Source organism: Pistacia vera, unplaced genomic scaffold, assembly GCF_008641045.1.
Source record: "Pistacia vera cultivar Batoury unplaced genomic scaffold, PisVer_v2 Contig168, whole genome shotgun sequence".
NCBI lineage: Eukaryota > Viridiplantae > Streptophyta > Magnoliopsida > Sapindales > Anacardiaceae > Pistacia > Pistacia vera.
In genome coordinates this window covers 19149-38899 of record NW_022195769.1, presented here as the reverse complement: position 1 = coordinate 38899, position 19751 = coordinate 19149, and the positions used below count along the sequence as shown (strand labels likewise).

Below are 19751 nucleotides of genomic sequence, written 5' to 3'. Positions count from 1 at the left end.
TAATGGCACTATTATATTTATAACCATAAAGATCATATCATAAAACAAATAAAAAATTGACTTCTTAGGCACTGTTCTAACGTGAGAATCTTTCAAAATAGCCGAGTAGGTATAAGATTTCAAAACATGAAAGACTTACCTAAACATGAGACAAAGTCATAGCTACATGAATAAATTACAAGTGTATAGCTCGAAACTGCGGGACAGAAGTCTGCATTCTTTATACTATTTGCAGGAAGGTTAGATTTGTATGGAGTGTGTCAACATCTAGAAGCGCAGAAAGATGTGTTTATTAAGTAAGTAGTTTGGAGACTTTAGACAAAGAGATGGATTAATTAATTAAACAATCATGGATGTAGAATTGATTGGGATTGCTAAACAAAGTGATCAAGATCAAACAGTTGGACGGCTGAAACGAAAGAATAAGAATGAAGACAAAGAGGGGCAAAGACATTATAATAAAATTATGATTGGTCAAGATCAAAGACAAGGTAATAAGGTTGATCGATTACTTGAGAAGGGAAGCTTAGATAAACTAATATGACTGAAAACTTGGAGGTCCTTGTCTTTCAAGCATTAATTAGATGCAGTTTGTCTTGAAAATGGTATGCACAAGCTCTTTTTAGTTTAGACTAAGCAACTGAAGTTTTCTAAGTATAGAAGAGATCTACTACAAGAAGCTTCTAAATTCTAATGGAGTTCAACATTGGATTCGCCTTTACCTTTTAATAATCTATCATTTAATGAATTAAATAGCTACTATGTTTATATTACTTTCTCTAATAATTTAAGTACTTTCTTGAAAAGTAAACAACTTTTTCCCACCCTTGCAAGGTTTGCCTTATAAGGACACTTTCCCACCCCTAAAAAGTTTCAAAGTATCACTTTCTCACCTAAAGTTTATATTTCGTTAATATCTAAAATGCATTTCACTTTCTCAACCAACGTTCGACGAGTTACCAAGAGTCAGCGTGAGAGGAGTTTTGTAGAGTGGGAGATTGGTGGATCGAATATTGATGACTGAATGAATATTCGTTGCCGAAAATCAGTTAAGAATATGAAACTCTATCTTTACGGTGGCCAGCAATCGACAAGAAATTAGGAGCCAAACTGAAAGGAGTTTTATAGAGAGGAGACTAGATGTTCAAATGGTAGTGACCGAGAGAATTTTTGCCGTCGAAATCAGCTTTGAATAGTAACAGAATATTAACTTTGGATGGAAAAGAGGTATTTTGAAACTTTTTGGTGATGTCAATAAGGCAAACCTTGGGTGGGAAAAAGTCATTTATTCTTTCTTGAACTAAGAAAAAAACACTTACATAAAGTTTAAAAACAAATCTACACGAAAAAGCCTAAAATTCATACCATCTATTAGCTGCAAACTGTTGTATACATTATTGGAAAACCAGGGTAGACTGATTTTGCATCATTCCCATTTTCAATTTTATTTTCTATTAATTTTCATTTCATGCTTTTTCTTTTTGCCTTGTAAATTTATGCTCATATTTCATGATTTCTGGGCACATGTCCTAAAGCACTAAGAAAATATAAGTTTGGGCCTAAATGGCATATATAATGAAGGCCCAAGAAGTAATCGCCGAACAGGAAAACACTGCTGAAGGCCTATTCTGAAAGCACTAAGCCCAAGATCAGTAGGTGTGCCCATAAAATGCAACAATGTAAATCAATTTGGTGCGACCATACCAGCATTAATGTACCGGATCTCATCAAAACTCTGAAGGTAAGAGTGTATGGGCGGGACTGTGAGAACACTATTAGGATGGGTGATCTCTTGGAAAGTCCTCGTGTTGCACCCCTAAAACAATCACCATTAGGTGATGATCTGATGATAAAAGAACAAAAAGAGGTTTCATAAGCTTTTGAGTTAATTCTTCACAAATGCTAATATGGGTGACCATTAAAAAGCTTATCTGGCCGTTAATTTTAAGGTTTTGAGGGATTAACTGAGGTGTATATAAATTGATCTGGATACACTCCGGTCTCCTAAAAACAAAAAAATGTAAAGCAATTCGACCTCTTTGATTGCTTATTCTGTTGGAATCATATTACAAATCTAACTTGTAATATAAAACTTTACGTCAGATTTTAACATGCCCTTCAGGTTGCCTCTCCAACTAGCTCCAACAGAAACGACTGCCGACTGGGGTATACACAAACGTTGTCCACATATGGAGTTGTATTTTCACCTTCTTTTCTTCACAATAATGACCAAAATGCAATAATCATCTGTAAATCAATTGGAGTTGTTCGGATTTCAAATCAAAAAGAAAGAGGGCATTGTTCGCCCAAGTCACTTTCAAGTTTAAAATGTTTGTCCTCTTGGAAACTGGAGGCCCCATGTCTCACCACTTAGTCTTTTGCTCTCATGCTCGTTTCAGAATAGTCCTTTCCCTATCAAAGTTTCAAATAGAAGGTATAGCCTAAGGGCTTTGGCAGTTGAGCAAAGGTTATTAAAAAATTAGGAAAGTCCTAACTTGGGCTCTTATGTAATCAAGTGATTCGATAAAGATTTTTGGTTACATTATTCAAAAGGTCTTAAGTTTGAATCATTTCTTGATTGTTAATAAGGGTGATCATTAGACTCTTATCTGATCAGTAGTTTTAGGGTTCCAGGAGTTAAATTGAGGTACGTGTAAGCTGGTTAAAACTTCTTCGATAATAATAAAAAAAAATATTAGGACCGGACTCCTGAAGAATTAATTGAAGTACATATAAACTAGTTCAAACACCCATTCATTAAAAAAAATAAGGAAAGTCTAAATGACTTTCTATCAACATTAAACCCAAAATAAAGATCTAATTAAGATTATCTACATTAATATAATTTAATTAAATGTGTGATAAGAACAATATACAATAAAACGAATAAATGATCCAATGTTTATCGGTGGAAACAATGTGGCGAGACCAGAAGCCGAATTACTTTTTGATCTTTATCTACACTATAGGAATAAAATATCAGAAGGCGGGGAAAGTCTAAACTGAGCACCTAGAACCAACCACACACAATCAAAACCCCTCTGCCCCACATGCATCCAGGACATCACCAAATCTAATCCAAAATCCCACGTAATCGTCGGATAAATCATTTCGTTTTTCCCAATTTGGTTTTTACCATCCGAACTGAAACTTAGTAAGTAAAAAAATCTTTATAATAAAATAAAAATAAACTCATTTGATTCCAAAAACTAATAGAATAAGAGAATTGAATTCTCCACCAGCTTTGTTTTTGATACACTCTTCACTCTCCCAACGGAACTTCCCAAGCTCGTCTCTCAAATATACACAGCAATCTCATTTCTGTTCGTTTTGAAGCAAATCTTCTGATCGCAGGTTTCAATTTGAATCAGAGACTAAACGGTAGCTTATTTACTTTCTGTTTCTTTTTTTCTGTCAATACTATTATTTGTAATTAATTCTTTCCTTTTTTTGTACTTATTTTGACTTTTATGGTATGTTATTTGAATTTCTTGGATCAGACGACAATGCAAGCGTCCACGTACGCTGTCAAACCGAGTGTAGGTTTTGAGGCGCGAAACCGGAGGAGAGTTTCTGCTTGTTTTGGTGACTTTAAGGGCGGAAACTTAGCTTTGAATGGTCGTATTGATAAGAATAATAGTATTTGCATGAGAAGTGGGACCGCTTGCTGTGGATTGCGTCTCGACGCGGCTACTATGGGAGCTGAGCTCACGCGTGCGAGATTTGGTGTTGAAAGTCTGTTCAGGTCAACGGCTAAGTCACGATCAGTCAGAACGCAGGCTACTGGTTCGTTTGATTCTCAATCGTTTCGTTCAATTGATAGATTCTCTGTTCTGCGTATTTAATTGATGTCTTTGCGTTAGGAATTGGTTCACACGGTGTGTGGTTATCATTTGGAATCAGTGGTGGCTAATTCGGTGTTGTTTACTTATTTGCATTTTGTATGATAAGTTTTAGCTGATTGTTTAAGTTCTTGTCCATTGTCTATTGATGTCGGTGCAAGAAGTGTTTTTATGCCTTGTTTATTGGGGAGAGGGGTTTATTGAGCCAATGACCTACAGGCTACGAGCCATATGGTTTTTGAAAAAACTTATGAAATTTGAGTTAAAAGGCTGATGAAGGAAAGGTGATAATGCTCATAAACATTCAATCGTGCCTTTAATTTCCGTACAGTTTGAGAATATTTTTGTTATTTGTGGGAGTTAGACTTATGTTGTTGAGTTGTTTGTTTTGGTAACTTAAAAGATATTTGAGTTATTTCATATCACCTTTTAGGTTAGATGTTTAACGGTTGATAACTTTGTGTAGATTTCATTTACTGGTCCTAGTTATCAACATTCATACTTTAAGGCAATAGACATAATATGCTCACACTATTTTTATATTTGGATGTATCAACATTGTATGCATGTGATGCCAGATCTTTCAGAATGTAGTTCTTTAAATGATTGAATGTCATCCTTAATATGAAGAAGTCTTCAAATTTAATCGTGAACAATAGTACTTGTATTATATTTATTCAATTTCTATATTTGATGAGTAGCCTATGAAAATGGATTACAGATGGAGACATTGAAGAAGTTACTCCTATCAAGCATCAGGAGAAATCTTCTGGAGTAGTCTTGCCTTTTGTTGGGGTTGCTTGTCTGGGAGCTATTTTATTTGGTTACCATCTGGGGTATGGCTTTGTTTAACTCGGAAATGGCGTTCTTTTTTTCTTTTGTTATGGAGTTATAATTTAATAACTTCGAATCCTTACCATACTATTTATTCAGTGTGGCTGTATGATCCGTTTTGGTTACATTTTGAATTTTAGTTGTGGAGTTATGAGGCAAGTATTCATAGTTATAGTAGACTAGTAGTATATCATTGAACTTGTTCATGTGCCGTGTATTTTACTGGTTCACTGATATTTTTTATTACTTCAGGGTTGTAAATGGCGCCCTTGAATACCTTGCCAAGGATCTTGGTATTGCTGAGAACACTGTCTTACAAGGCAAGTGCCATAAATTGCTTAACTAAATGTCCCAATGGAAGTAGATTTGTATAATGAAAATGAAAATGGAAAAAAGAGTATTCAAAATGAATTCTGGTAGTTTCAAGCTATAATCAAATTGTTACTTTATACTTGCTACATATAATCTCTGTAAATCAACACCCCCCTTCTCTTTTTTTTTTGTTTTGTTTTTCCTTTCTTTCAAATTTTAAGATTGTTTTATACAAACTAATGATTAGCTGGCTTATATTATTTTGAGTAGGATGGATTGTCAGCACACTACTTGCTGGTGCCACTGTTGGTTCTTTCACTGGAGGAGCATTGGCTGACAAGTTTGGCAGAACAAAGACTTTTCAATTAGATGCAATCCCTCTTGCAATTGGAGCAATTTTATGGTGTGTCCTTTTTCGTTCATTCACTTGGTAGTATTGAGCCCCCAAAATAAATAATTTCTGGAGACTGATGCTTCAAATTGTCAAATGTTATCAGTGCTATGGCCCAGAGCGTACAGACTATGATAATTGGTCGCTTACTTGCTGGCATTGGAATTGGCATCTCGTCTGCCATCGTACCACTTTACATATCTGAGGTAATATATGTTTATGTGTATATTGTATATTGTATACTGTATAATTTTTGGGAAGAAGAACATCCTAACAGTATCTTTATTGCTTAGATCTCACCAACTGAAATTCGCGGTGCCCTTGGATCTGTAAACCAACTTTTTATCTGTATTGGGATTCTTGCAGCTTTGGTGGCTGGATTACCTCTAGCTGGAAACCCTATATGGTAATTCTCCTTCCATTCTTTGCCTTTGGTAAACATTATTGACCTCCTTGAAGTTAAAATCAGGCTGACTTTTTAGTGGTTCATGAAATCCATGGAATATTTATAATCATCCCCTGGAATTTGTTTGGAACCTTCCTTGATGGTTTTAAAGAAACCAACTGCGTCTGCTCGATTTTTTATCTAACTTCAGGGCAGGTCATTGTATTGCTATTTTGAATCAGGTGAATCAAATCACAATAGCATTTTAGTGAACATAATTATATTATACAGTGTCGGACCATCTTTTCATCTCCTGGATAAGTTCTAATGCCTATTTAGAATTTTGGGATGGGCATGTCATTCTGCTTCGGAGGTTTTAAAAATAGTGAATATGTCAAACAAATTTCAGTTTTAAATTGGTTCCATATCAAAATCTGATCTCTGAAAAACTTTCCTTGGTCAAATAAATTGATGTTCTACATGTTATTCATCATTTGAGCACCGGGAAAACAACAGTTTTAAAATTTGCTTCTTGGAAAATAAGAGTGATTGGATTTACAATTTAGTATTTGTAGTTAGAGATCCTATATGGTTTGACTTGTTAGAGATGTTCAGCATGATTTCTTTTCCTCAGAATAGGCCAATAAACCTGTTTCCTTTATAAGGATAATTGACTATTGTGCTGCAAAAATTCCTCTGACGAATTTGTGGATTAGATTGTGGGTACAGTGTAACAAGATACACTAAAAGTACCACCTCTTGGTGTGGCGATTTAGATGGAAATTTTTTGAACTTGTGCATAATATTTTTACCAGCCATTTCTAGATGTGTATTGTCATTTTTTAAATAAATACATCTGAGTTTGTATATAATTCTTATATGAATTTGCTCTTGTAAATATTGTTGAGGGAAAAAATTTCAGCCATCTTTAGTCAAAATTTTGTTTATAGAAAAAAATTTGAAATTTTGTGAAAAAAATCTGATTTAGCTGCGTGTTCTTTTTTTCTGCAAAGAATTGTAATGTGTTGCTAGATTGTTGAAGCTTTGCAGAAATTAAAAATTTTCAATGTTCGATTTAGGATTTGAATATCATATTGACCAAGAATATTTTGGTTTGGAGTTTATTCATTAGTCATTTAAATCAATTGTTTTCTTCTAAATTCTCCTCTGCTTCAATTTAATTCTTTACTATGTTTATCTTCTTATGTTCTCTTTATGTATTTATAGGTGGAGGACAATGTTTGGTATTGCAGCTGTACCATCTATTTTATTGGCACTAGGAATGGCATTTTCTCCAGAAAGCCCCCGGTGGCTTTTTCAGGTTTTCTTGCAGCCTGTCTCACAGAATAATATATTCTATTTACATTGCCAATGTATTTCTCTTCAGCTTTAAATATCTATCAACTTAGGGCATCTATTTTGCAGCAAGGAAAGATTTCGGAAGCTGAAAAAGCTATAAAGACACTATATGGGAAGGAAAGAGTTGGTGAAGTTATGCACGATCTAACAACAGCAGGTCAAGGATCTGCTGAGCCAGAGGCGGGATGGTTTGATTTATTTAGCAGTCGCTATTGGAAAGGTATACCTGAAACTCGTTGAACAGAGCTTGTTGTTTTGATTTTGGATGTCAAATATGGATCTTCTTAGGCATTGTGGTTAGGCTTTGCATTTGTACCCTGCTGCAAGCTCCACCACTTGATGTGCCATCAGTTTGTGTGGCTCGATTGTTTCACAGAATCTGGTCTTATTTGAATATTGATCTGTTTGAAGGAATAAAGTCTAACCTAATGTTTTGTTCTCATGGATGTACCTCATAATGGTAACAATTGCATGAATGACATCTATAAACACTGGATCTTTCACATCAGGTGGATGGACTTTTTGAACTGTGAGGTCAAGTCCCAACAGCCCCCTGACCTCATAAAGCATTAGCAATTAGGTGATTCACGGATGTTAACTGAAACAATAGAGCTCTTATTACTTAGTGGTACCAGTGAGTTAACCTTAACAGGAATAGTGCTTAAGTCAGATATGACTAAAACATATTTGAACCTATAATATTATAACTTTCTATGCCTTGATGCCTTTTCTGATTCCTATTTTTTCATGTTTGTGGTGACTGATACTTTCTGATATAACAAGGCAAAAGTTTTCTTCCATTTCCTAACATATGTCTTGCTGCAGTTGTGAGTGTTGGTGCATCACTTTTCTTGTTCCAACAATTGGCTGGGATTAATGCCGTGGTGTATTATTCTACTTCTGTGTTCCGTGCTGCTGGAATCGCATCTGATGTTGCAGCGAGTGCTCTTGTTGGTGCATCAAATGTCTTTGGTTAGTGATTTGTTACAGTTATTTCGGACAATTTGGGATTTTTTCTATTTTGAAAGTTTGCTTACACTATTAAGTATGGCTCACATGTGCTCTTGCAGGAACTGCTATTGCATCCTCTTTGATGGACAGACAGGGAAGGAAAAGTCTTCTGTTGATCAGCTTTGGTGGAATGGTAGAGTTGTTTACTACCTAGCTGTTTATTCCCCGTAGGCAAGAATATATATATATATATATATAATGTACTGATAATTTATACTATAATCAACAATATAGCACAAAATATTTTTAATATACTTTCCCCTGTGTCACTAGGGGAAATCTATTCATAAGGTCTAAGTTTTCTATCTTCATGTAGATTATGGCTTATTTTGAATGTGATAAAATATGGTTGAAGATCAAATCTGTATTTATATATACACTTTTGAAGTAGAAAATGCTTACCAATCTAGATCTGAGGTTTTTTAACAAGGTTTCAGTTTTTAGAACTTGCATATATCCACTCCCAAAATGTATATTAGCAATTAAATATGCACATTCCGCAATATGAATTCACTCCCAAGATTCAATATGGATTTCTTGTTAATTATGTGCTTGTCAGGCAAAATCAGGTTTCTCTCATTCTATCGGTTTCTTTCTTTGAAGTAGTGGTGTATGAATCTCTCAAATGTTAGTCCTCAGAAAGTTTTTTAGGATAACTTTTACTTGCATGGAAAACATGTTATGAAGTTTGACTTTATTCTTCCCCATATGCATACTAATACTTCATTTGTTTCACGGATTCTGGATAGGGGATCATATTTGCAAAATATTCTAACTCAGCTATGACTACTCTTCATGCTTGAATTGAAATTTAAGATTTAGTTAGTCGATGATGATAAAGTGAGAGTTGTCATAGTATTTATTTTGAATGGGCAGTATGGCTAACATTTAATAATACTGTAAATCTATGTTATTTTCTTTCTTTTAGTTAGCATGTCAGAAAATGTAATAACATTGAAGAGGATATGGTATACATCAGTTTTGGATGTTCTTTCATTACAATAATGCTATGCTCATTATTTATTTATTAAAAATATTTATTATCTATTAACTTACAAAATTTCTTTTTGTGCTCTCTCCCTTGGCTCTCACTTCAGGCTGCTTCAATGTTGCTGCTTTCCTTGTCCTTCACATGGAAAGTGCTGGCACCGTATTCTGGCACCCTTGCTGTCCTTGGGACTGTCCTGTAAGTTTACACTGTCCTTATTAGTAATTTTCCCTCTTCCTGCTCCAGGAGCTGTATTCCTTTGAGACCTTAGCCTTGTTCTTGATATGCTCACTTCCACTTCCTTTTGCTAATCTTGCCCATGAAATCTAATGATGACTTTCATTCCATTAATGCAGCTATGTCTTGTCCTTTTCACTTGGTGCTGGTCCTGTGCCTGCTCTTCTCCTGCCAGAGATCTTTGCCTCAAGAATCAGGGCAAAAGCAGTTGCTTTGTCATTAGGCATGCATTGGGTAAGTCTTAAATGAGGGACTAGAGTTTGTGGATTTCTAGCTATTGAAGATGATTAAATTCTCTTTTGAATGAATCTATTTTCCCTGTAACTAATGACTTTATTAACCATGCTAAAAAGATGCGAAAGATGATATTTGATAAGATAATCAATTGACTTGCAATTGGCAGATGCCAACTGCAAACTGCAACTTCTCACCCCTTTCATAATGGCTTTTCGTGGTCAGATTTACATCCATATATATATTTGATTCATGAAATCATAGTCTGCCGTGTGTGGAAGAAATTGAAAGAAGAAAGATTTGGTGTCTCTGTCATTTTGTTTAACCATCGATTAGGCTGTATTAAATTCTTATATAGTAGTCTTCCATGTATTTACTTTCTCTTACACCTGGTTTTCTTTGGTGACAGATCTCCAACTTTGTCATTGGCCTGTATTTCTTAAGTGTTGTGAACAAGTTCGGTATCAGCTCCGTCTATTTGGGATTTTCAACCTTCTGTCTTCTTGCTGTCATGTACATATCTGGTAATGTTGTAGAAACAAAGGGGCGGTCTTTGGAGGAGATAGAGCGTGCTCTTAATCCAGTAATTTGATTCTGGTAATCTTAGAAGTTGCACATGGTAATAATCTCACTCAGGCTCACAAGTACTGACCTTAAAATCAGTAGCCTTGTTTTCTTCTGTAGAGCTTCCCCTTATTCTGCTCAGACTTGGTAATGGATCGACTTGTTTGTTTGAGCATCGTTTTGCTCTGTTCTGCGTATATGTTTAAGATCAAATGTAACTAGATTCTCAGTGATGTGTATGTTTCTGTTTGAAATCCCAGACATGAAGCGCTGCTGAAGGGTCTTTGGAGTTGAGTGATGTATACAGCTGAGATTTTTGTTCCTTCGTGGTTTTCCAATAATGATAAAATAGCCGAAAATAATCCAGCTAAACGATTGAGGATAAAATATAACCAATAAAAAATTTAAATTTTCAGCTCGTTTCAGTTTGCGTCAGCGCATTTTCGTCCAATTTTATTTTCTATAAGCAAAACATGTTAATAGTAATTTTAATTTATCAGTTGTACTGAAATGCATCTATTACTAAACAGCAGAATGGTGCCGGAACTTGAATGTTTTGCGAAATGGTCATATGACAATTTGCTGCCGAGATGGAGGTATTATATTCATATGTTTCCTTGTCTTCTTCTATTTCAATTGTTTCATACAACACAGCTTCAATATATACACCAGGTATCAAGCATTCCCTCAAAACATTCAATCAACTATATTACTAGCTTCAAAATTGGAAAACCATAAGAGTGTCCAGAGCGCCAATAAGGGAAGCTGCATTTTCATTGATCTGGTAATACCTACATGTTGGCTTTCCTTTCCCACCTTTCCTTGGTGTCAAGCCTATCAACAATAACAAAAAAGAAAAGAGTTAAGGTCATATAAAAAAACTGAAAGAACAGTGATCCATGAAGCAACATAAACTGGAAGCTTCAATCGAACAATTTTGGGACAAATCTTAGAATAAGTGTTAAAATAGAAAAGATCATTTACACTACTAATAATTTGTGGATTATACTGTTTTTCTTGTTTATTTGGTAAGATTATCGGATATTTCCCTTTGAATGTAGACTTGAATTGCTACTTAATTCGTTCATTTCATGTTTCAGGTCTAAAACGCATTTCCGGATTGAAACGAAGCAAAAACGGGGTCAATTGATTCAAATTCGAGAGTTTTCAGAGTTTAGAGATGTTCGGAGGTTGATTGGAAGGACCCTTGAAGCTTAGCGTAACGAGAAGGAAAGAGAAAATCGAATATTCAAGCGTTGGAGCATGCAAGGGCAGTTCTATAAATTCAAAAAAACGAAGACAGAGTTTCACCCTGGCAAAAAGCATTTTTGCTGCGACAAAAAACTCTCGGGTTTAAATGTGTTTTCACAGTTCGCCGCGGTGAATTCTGGAAAATTTTGTTTTTAAAAAACGGTGCATTTTCTCGTTTTAGTCTTAAGTCACAGGGTTAGTGGGCACTATAAAAAGAAAACTTAGCCCATATGAGGAGGTCAACATTTAGGCAAAGGGAAGAGGAAAAAGGGATTTGAAGAGTTTAGGTCTCCAAATTAGGAAAGATTTTGTTTCTCTTTTAATTTCTAACATGTTGAACTCTATATTTACAGTTTATGTAATGTTTTTCTTTATTTTGAGCATGAACTCACTCACTTTTGGGTTAGGGTTTTGATGTAACTTGGATTACATGGTTTAGTCTATAAATTTGTGTTGATTTTGAGTTCTATTGCTTGAATTATGTGTTTATTCTTGTACTTAATGCAATTGGATGTTGGGTTTTTGATTCAATTGAATGTTGAGCATCATGAGACTGAGAAGTGATTCATGTGTTAGCTTTTTAGGGTGAACATCGTGGATTAAGCGAACGCTAGAGATAAATTTAGCGATTTATGAAATTTTTATAGGATTTCACTTAGCTTAATAGACTTTGAACTATTAATCTTCATTTTGTTGGGTGCGGAAACTTAATAAGGATAAGTAGGAGAATATAGCCTGAGAATATATATTCTACAATTTAGAGAATTTGATTTATAATCCTTGCATGTGAATTTAAAAGCAATAAAAATTGTAGATTAAATTAAAATATCCTAGTGAAGTCGAAACCCTAATCTCTCTTGCCTTGAATTGAATTTGTGTTCTTCAATTAGCAATAGAATTAGGAAACTCAATAATTATCATGCAATCCTCATGGGAACGATACTCTACTTCATCATTATATTACTTTTTGCGATCAAAATGACAAAAGAGAAAAACTATGAAATAACAAGAAGTTGCCTAGAATTAATTGACAATGCAAGTCTCAAAAATTGTTGAAATAGTATTACGGGAAAATACTTAACACTCCAAGAAGTCATAATTGAATTGACTATCTTTCTCTATCATCCCCCTGAGTGAGTAATCCCCACTTCAATCCATCTTCCGACTTCCCGGATTATTTTATGCATAAATGTAAAGTTTATCAAATCGTGGCAAACTCCATAAGCCTAAGTATCGAACTACTCTCCACTAATGTGGACTAGACATTACTAAGGATCAAAAAGTCTTTGTTGGCTTGTATCGTTAGACTCGGGCAATGGACTCCAAAGAAAAGGATAGGATAACAAAGTAAGAGAACTCGGTTTCCTTAAGCAAAATTCTTATTTTTGTAACGGGAATGCATAAGTTGAAACAAGCATAATGAACAAACTATAAACAGTTTTTTTTCTTTTCAAAAACAAATTCATAACATCATTAGGGTCCATTGCCCCTTCCTCTTGCCCTCTTTCAACCCCCAAACTTATCTTTTTTTGGTTCATCATTTATTCACACCTCTTTCAGCTCTTTTATGCATACCTCCAAATTGTTTCTGAACATGCATCAACTACTTAAATGGTTCAACTAATAACAAATGTTTATTGGGTGATAATGGTCAACAAAAGTAGGCGAAATGAAGATTAGAAAGACAACTAACTTCAGAAACCTTAACCCTCTCACACACTCAAAATCTCCAAATGATCCCTCTACATGCACTGAAACATGAGAAAACATGTAAAGTGCAGGTTGGTAGGGATAGGAAACACTGCCAGGAAGACTACTACATGTGTCACCCACTTAATGTGAGACATAAATTCAGATATGGAGGGGGAGAGAGATGTAGGTGTATGTCATGGTGAAAGATTTACACTCTACTCATTACATTTTACTCTCGCGTCTTACAGATTCAATGCATTTACAGCATTAAAAGGAAACAGTGAACTCAGGACAACCGAATTTCTCATCTGACTCTATATTTGCATATATGCATAGGAGTATTATAGACAAGCAAATCAGATCTAAGAATTCCAACTACCAACGAAGAAATTAACACGAATTATGTATTTCTAATTTGTATGCAAAAATAAAAAATAAAAAAAATAATGAGCAACTAGCTAAATAGAGATCATACCCCCAAAAGAGTTTTTGGCGCTTCTTTGTAGCAGAGTCTGCTGCTACATTGTCTTGATGTAAAGTGGAATTGTTGTTCCCATTGCTTTTCAAGTTTGGAACATTTGAATATTCAATTGTATTACTTGAAACTGTATCAACATGATCCTTGGAATCAAGGTCTTTCCCATGAGATTTGCTGGTCCCATATGCCGTTCCTACAATGATTTTAGATAGGTGACCCATATATCCCCCATATGAAAAATAAAAACCATGATTATAAAAAGACAAAAAGGTACCTTTTGATTTCTGATGAAACTTTGATTTTGATTTTGATTTTACTTGTAAGCGCCTCCTGTGCAGCTCCTGGCATTTATGGTAGTTCAAATATTTTAGAAGCAGTTACATAGATGCAAGAAAGAAAAATGAAAAGGATGTTCAAGAAAGCCCGAGAAGTGAACATTTAGCAATATCACAAATAACATAAGAAAATTTTATGAAAGTTTTCAGCATGGAAACATGTACAGCAGTGAACAATTACAAATCACTAACAAATAAAAAGAATCATTCAGTAACATTCTATTTTTCAAACCTCATTCACATCTCAAACTCCCATGCCACGACCTTACAACATCTAAAGTTCAACTGGTTTTAGTTTAACTAGTCGTTTTTCCGCAGCAAGTCTTATATTATAGCATCCAAGAATCCAGCTGGACTCCATTCTAATTGAAGTACAATCACTTGCAATTAATTGCAACAATCTAATACTTCAAAAGGAGCAATAGCCCAAAGCGAAGTTAACCTGTCACTCTAAATCCCAATTACACAAATGCCAAAAGAGAAGTCCCACCAACCTCTTTCAGGCTGGTTCATCATTAAAAATCTGAAAACCAAGTTGGAGAGAGTCCTGCATAAATGCAAAATCCACAATGCTAAGCAATAAGAATTAGGCTCTAGGTTGTTTCGGGCTCTTCCTATAATTTTACATTCCACACATAAAAGAGAATCTACAGCCATATCTTGTGACCCTATTCCTATCTCGCGCAATTTCATTGAAACAACTCCTAAGCCCTTTGTGCTTGTACCTTTAAACCTCACAAAATAATTTCCACCACGGAAAAAAAAAAAAGAAAAAAAAAAATCTCTCATATATATGACAGATTCAATATGCAATCATATAATAACAGACTTTATCAGTTCAAAAACATAAACTTGTAAGTGGAATGTACAAATACCAACCAGGAACTAGCTTCTAACAATTAAATTATAAAAATAAAATATCACTAAGCTATTGCATTGCTTATAGGGTCTCTCTCAAACACATTAACAAAATTCATCAATGATCATCAAGTGGGTTCCCGTAATTTGCAATAAACACTCAAGAATTTGAAGAAAAAGACAAAACTACATACACAAATACAAGTGGTATACAGAGCGATAGGAGAGGTAATAAATAGAAGAAATTACTTGGAACTTGGAGAGCTGTTCTTTGGTGAGACCTTTGGGCTTGAAATTGGGCTGTAAAGATTGGATTGATCGTATCGCCGCTTCTCTTCTTTCATCTTCTTCCTTGTCCATCACCTCCTCTTCATCTTCTCCCTTCTTCATCTTCTGGGAAAGGATCGTTACAGAGCGAAACCTAAACGCTGCGTTTCGTCCAGGATTTTCCCACTAAATTAAGGACGCAGACGGCAGTAAAACCCTGCGTTAGCGAAATGGTGCGTTTCGGATGAGATCATTATACGGAAAATTTAGGTAAATAATATATATAAACGGACCTCACAATTTAGGTAAATAATATATATATAATCTCCCATTATATATAAACGGACCTCAAAATTTCTAATATTTCTATTAAAATTTTTTGGAATTCTTATTAAATCAAACCTTAAAATATATGAAAAATGTTAATAAATTATCAATTTGGTGGGGGGGGTTTTGTATCCAAAAAATACTCTCGACTGTAACACCCATTTTCTAAATATACTTATTATTACATTTTTTAAGAATTATATTCACAAACACCTTTTCATAATTTCAAAACAAAATTTTCTTATTGATACTTTTGTCAACCTTCCATTCAACATGTAGAATAATCGAGAAATTAACAATGACTTGATGGTAAATAGAGTAAAAAGGATTTAACATGGTTTTCTAAGTTCGACTCTCTTTGATGATAAAAGAGCAAAAAAATGATCTAACATGATTTTTCGAGTTCGAGTCTGCATGACTAAAAAAGCAAGATGAGGATCTAATATGGTCTTTCAAGTTTGAGTCCCCATGACCCCTAATATGAGTGACCATTGGAGTTCTTACCCGACCGATAGTTTGAAGGTTTTAAAAAATTAGTTGAAATATGCACAAGTTGATCTTGACACCTCGGTCTTAAAAAAAAAAAAAAAAAATTAAGAAATTAGGATACAATTATGTAGGTTGTGTTTGTTTAGCTAGTCTAACATTATCCTATCCTAAAAAATGAAAAATATGTTTGTTTTAATATTCTTCAAAATCTAATCATATTCTATTCAATTCAAAACATTGACAATTACTTTTCTTAATAAAAGTTTTAAAATTAACAAAAACACATTTACCTACCCAAGCCACTATCACTTGTCAATAGTCACTGTCGGTGTCGGAACAACTCACGACCGATTGGATCTAACCGATCGTACACTAATCTTGCCTTTTTCAGTTATATTTATGGCTAGAGATATGACCGTTGATGACGGCCAAATCTTAGCTGTCAAATTAAAAGGTTATCTTCATTTATTTATTTATTTTTCTTTCATTAAAGAAATATATCTGAGTTATACAGCATAATTATGATTCTTTAATTATGATTAAATAGTCAAATTCTCACTTCAGTTCCTACCGAACCCAGTTAAGCACAGGTATAACTTATACCATACGCAAATGATTAATATGAACAGGAAATTCAATATCTTGAATTCTTAATCCTAAAGATTGAGTTTAATTTGACCAGCACATTCTCCAACTATAAGTTCCAACTCATAAGAACCAAATTAATGGCTAGAGTAGTGGCTACCTTACCTACAATTAATTTTTTCTTATTTACTTTAAAATGGTTGACTTAAAGCTTTTGACATTGTCAATGCCTAATCAATTAGTTTCACTCGTCAAGCACTAAGGTTTATATTAGGACAATTAATTAAATACAAATTGATTAGTTAACTTACCTTACTTTCGGCATAATTATCGTCCCAATTAGTACAGAACCAAAATGCGCTGTCTTTACTTAGCTTAAAACACGAACCAATTAATTAATTGATTGAGTCAATATTGCATTACTCCATGCATGCTCTGAGTTCCAACTTTTTCTTCAATTGGTTTTGACTAAATCAACTAGGGTTTCTTTAATTGATGGCAAAACAACAATTTAGAAGCCAAACCCACATGCAAAAATGAGTACAATTGTGGGAACTTGCCTAAATATTCTCTCACTAGTCCTTGTGTTTTTGTCTAATAATATTCTCTTCCTAATCCTTCTTTTTATATAAATATAATCACTAGAGATATATGGATCAGTTTGTACGTATTTCAACTAATTTTTCAAGATTTTGAAATTATCGACTGAATACAAATCCCAATGATCCCCCCCAATCATTACCCGGGGATTGTCTCTAATATTATTTGCTTAATGCTCATCTCTTTGAATTCTTAAAGTCTACAGTACTTAAGATTTAAACGTAATAAAATATACTTCAATACGTCCTTTTAAGTAGTTTTGTACCAAATTTAGTTAATAATATATTAAAATTTTATACTTTATAGTATACTTTTCAGTCTTTGCAATAAAACACACGGTACTAGCTCACGTATTCCAACTATTATCAACTAGCTATGGCTTATTCGTTGTCAATTTAAACTCATATAATTATCTATCTCCCCTTCTCCTTCATCTCACCCATTAATGTCAAAAATGGGCAATGAGCCAAATCTATTCGAACCCCTTTCAAAGTTTGTAATTTCCCATTTGCAGTTTACCCATTTCGTTCGTTTTATGTTCTTTGTTATCGGTTTATCTCTTGGACTCATCATCAGTTTATATCTCTTCAACTTCTCTTTCACCATTCAACCTAGATTTCTTTTTTCCCCTGCCGCTGCACCAATATTATCTAACCTTACTAGAGACTCCTCAATTTTGCACCAAGAACAAAGATTGACCATCACGCACAATATGAGTGATGACGAGTTGTTTAAGAGAGCTTTATCAATGGCGTCAATAAGTCAAAACGCTTCTTACAAGTTTGTCCCGAAAGTTGCCTTCATGTTCTTGACGAAAGGGCCTCTTCCATTGGCTCTATTGTGGGAGAAGTTCTTCGAAGGCCATGAAGCTTTTTACTCCATTTATGTTCACTCACATCCTTCTTTCGTTGAAGATTTGCCTGAAAGTTCTGTCTTTTACGGCAGAAGAATTCCCAGCCAGGTTTTTCTTTCTTTCGTTAATTTGATAAGATTATCATACTGATCCTGAGATATTTTATTTTTAGTTTTCTCATTATTTTTATTCTGATTTCAGCCCGTTTATTGGGGGACTGCAACAATGATTGATGCTGAAAGGCGTCTCTTAGCAAATGCTCTCCTTGACATCTCCAATCAAAGATTTGTCTTACTTTCTGAATCTTGCATTCCATTGTTTAACTTCAAAACAATTTATGATTATCTCATTAACTCAAACCTAAGTTTCTTGAGCTCATTTGATGACCCAAGAAAGCCGGGCCGAGGTCGATACAACCCCAAAATGTGGCCCAATATAAACACCACCAATTGGCGAAAAGGGTCTCAATGGTTTGAGGTGCGCCGTGACCTAGCCATGCACATTATTTCCGATACCAAATATTACCCTATCTTTCAAGAGTTATGTCGCCCGCCTTGTTACATGGATGAACATTACATTCCAACATTGGTGAATATACTTTACCCAGAATTGAATTCAAATCGAAGTATTACTTGGGTCGATTGGTCGAGGGGCGGTCCTCATCCGGGCAAATTTGGGTGGAGTGACATTACTGATGAATTTTTGAATCGAATTAGGTATAGATCAAAATGTAAGTATAATGGTAATTCGACTTTAGTGTGTGTTTTGTTTGGAAGAAAGTTCATGCCTAATGCTTTGGAGCCTTTGTTGAGGGTTGGTCCATTGTTACTTGGTTTTAATCCGTAATATACGATTTTGTTGCACATTATACTTATTCATTATTAAATTTTAATGTCTGACCTGTTAATTAATATTGTATAAATTCATAATTTAATTAAAATTTTATTTTTCTTCATGTTAACTAGAGATGTCATGACAATGAAGTATTGATTTATGCGTATTTGACAAGCACACTATAATCAAAAGTTAAAAGCACCCACTCACATGTCATATCACAACCTAATCTCATAAATTTTTTCTCACAATCTCGACGTGATAACTCGTAATTGATTAAACGGAATCTGAAAACAATTGCGAGCTACCACATCGAAGTTGTGAGAGAAAGTTTGTGAGATTGAGTTGTAAATGTAGTATTACCATTTATTTAAACAAAAAGTGTGTTATAGTTGGCTTGGAAATATACACTAACAGTTCAGAGGGGTTATGCGTTTAGTTTGGTTTAAGATAGTAGGACTTTTTGTTATTGTCGGAAGATGAAGGTCTTGGTCTTCTGCGACAAAGACTTGACCCCATAGTTAATGGCGTTCGTTTAGGGGCGTTAGAAAAAAAGAAGATTAAGTGGCTTGGAAATATACGCTAACAGTTACAACCGAGTTCCCACTTGCTTTGATTTCAAGAGATTCAAGACGGCCATTAAATTAACTCATTGCCCACCTGAACCGCTCGGATTTATTTCATGAATATATATACAGTCACTGTTATTCCACATTTAGCATTCAAAAGACTGGCCATGAAGGTATTTAGTCTCAAATTAAAATTCAAAATCTACAAACAAACAAAAACTCAACTTAATCAAAGCCTTTTTTTGAACATTAATTAATCAATCTCTGATAGGATAACAAAATATATATGAAAGTCTAAATATTTCACAGATTAAGCATCTTTTGCTTGCATGACTTGAATTCCAATTCACATAATGCGGATCAATGAAAAGGAATTGCTATATGTATGACTGACATGACTAGTTGGTGAATTGCCAGATCCTATGACCCAGGACAGATGCGAATTTCAGCTCGACA

At 34.4% G+C, this 19751-nt stretch overlaps 3 protein-coding genes and 1 pseudogene across 3 annotated transcripts; 3 read left to right on the top strand and 1 right to left on the bottom strand.

Annotated features, from left to right (window-relative positions):
- Positions 1-1690: 1690 nt before the first annotated feature.
- Positions 1691-1817, top strand: LOC116125567 (annotated as a pseudogene).
- Positions 1818-3364: 1547 nt separating this feature from the next.
- Positions 3365-10479, top strand: LOC116125560 (plastidic glucose transporter 4-like). Its single transcript, XM_031411262.1, has 14 exons — positions 3365-3381; positions 3501-3786; positions 4564-4678; positions 4929-4996; positions 5259-5391; positions 5486-5585; positions 5673-5785; positions 6992-7085; positions 7190-7343; positions 7949-8095; positions 8194-8267; positions 9232-9320; positions 9479-9593; positions 10003-10479. The coding sequence occupies exons 2-14, from the start codon at positions 3507-3509 to the stop codon at positions 10183-10185; spliced, it is 1665 nt and encodes a 554-aa protein (XP_031267122.1). The 5' UTR covers positions 3365-3381; positions 3501-3506; the 3' UTR covers positions 10186-10479.
- Positions 10480-10755: 276 nt separating this feature from the next.
- LOC116125542 lies at positions 10756-15349 on the bottom strand. The gene is made up of 4 exons (XM_031411245.1): positions 15021-15349; positions 13853-13919; positions 13576-13771; positions 10756-10991 (listed from the first exon to the last, which is right to left on the bottom strand). The coding sequence occupies exons 1-4, from the start codon at positions 15159-15161 to the stop codon at positions 10949-10951; spliced, it is 447 nt and encodes a 148-aa protein (XP_031267105.1). The 5' UTR covers positions 15162-15349; the 3' UTR covers positions 10756-10948.
- Positions 15350-17464: 2115 nt separating this feature from the next.
- On the top strand, positions 17465-18738 carry LOC116125565 (glycosyltransferase BC10-like). Its single transcript, XM_031411267.1, has 2 exons — positions 17465-18000; positions 18094-18738. Exons 1-2 carry the CDS (start codon positions 17485-17487, stop codon positions 18736-18738), a joined length of 1161 nt encoding a protein of 386 aa, XP_031267127.1. The 5' UTR covers positions 17465-17484.
- The last annotated feature ends 1013 nt before the right edge of the window (positions 18739-19751 follow it).

Bases quoted from the DNA above. Each gene is read 5' to 3' on its own strand.
- LOC116125560 (XM_031411262.1), top strand. From the start codon at position 3,507: ATGCAAGCGTCCACGTACGCTGTCAAACCGAGTGTAGGTTTTGAGGCG. The intron at 3,787-4,563 runs GTTCGTTTGATT...AATGGATTACAG, and splicing joins AGTCAGAACGCAGGCTACTG to ATGGAGACATTGAAGAAGTT. The intron at 8,096-8,193 runs GTTAGTGATTTG...GTGCTCTTGCAG, and splicing joins TGGTGCATCAAATGTCTTTG to GAACTGCTATTGCATCCTCT.
- LOC116125542 (XM_031411245.1), bottom strand. From the start codon at position 15,161: ATGAAGAAGGGAGAAGATGAAGAGGAGGTGATGGACAAGGAAGAAGAT. The intron at 13,920-15,020 runs GTAATTTCTTCT...CATAAATGCCAG, and splicing joins AACAGCTCTCCAAGTTCCAA to GAGCTGCACAGGAGGCGCTT. The intron at 13,772-13,852 runs GTACCTTTTTGT...AAATCATTGTAG, and splicing joins GTTTCATCAGAAATCAAAAG to GAACGGCATATGGGACCAGC.
- LOC116125565 (XM_031411267.1), top strand. From the start codon at position 17,485: ATGTCAAAAATGGGCAATGAGCCAAATCTATTCGAACCCCTTTCAAAG. The intron at 18,001-18,093 runs GTTTTTCTTTCT...TTCTGATTTCAG, and splicing joins GCAGAAGAATTCCCAGCCAG to CCCGTTTATTGGGGGACTGC.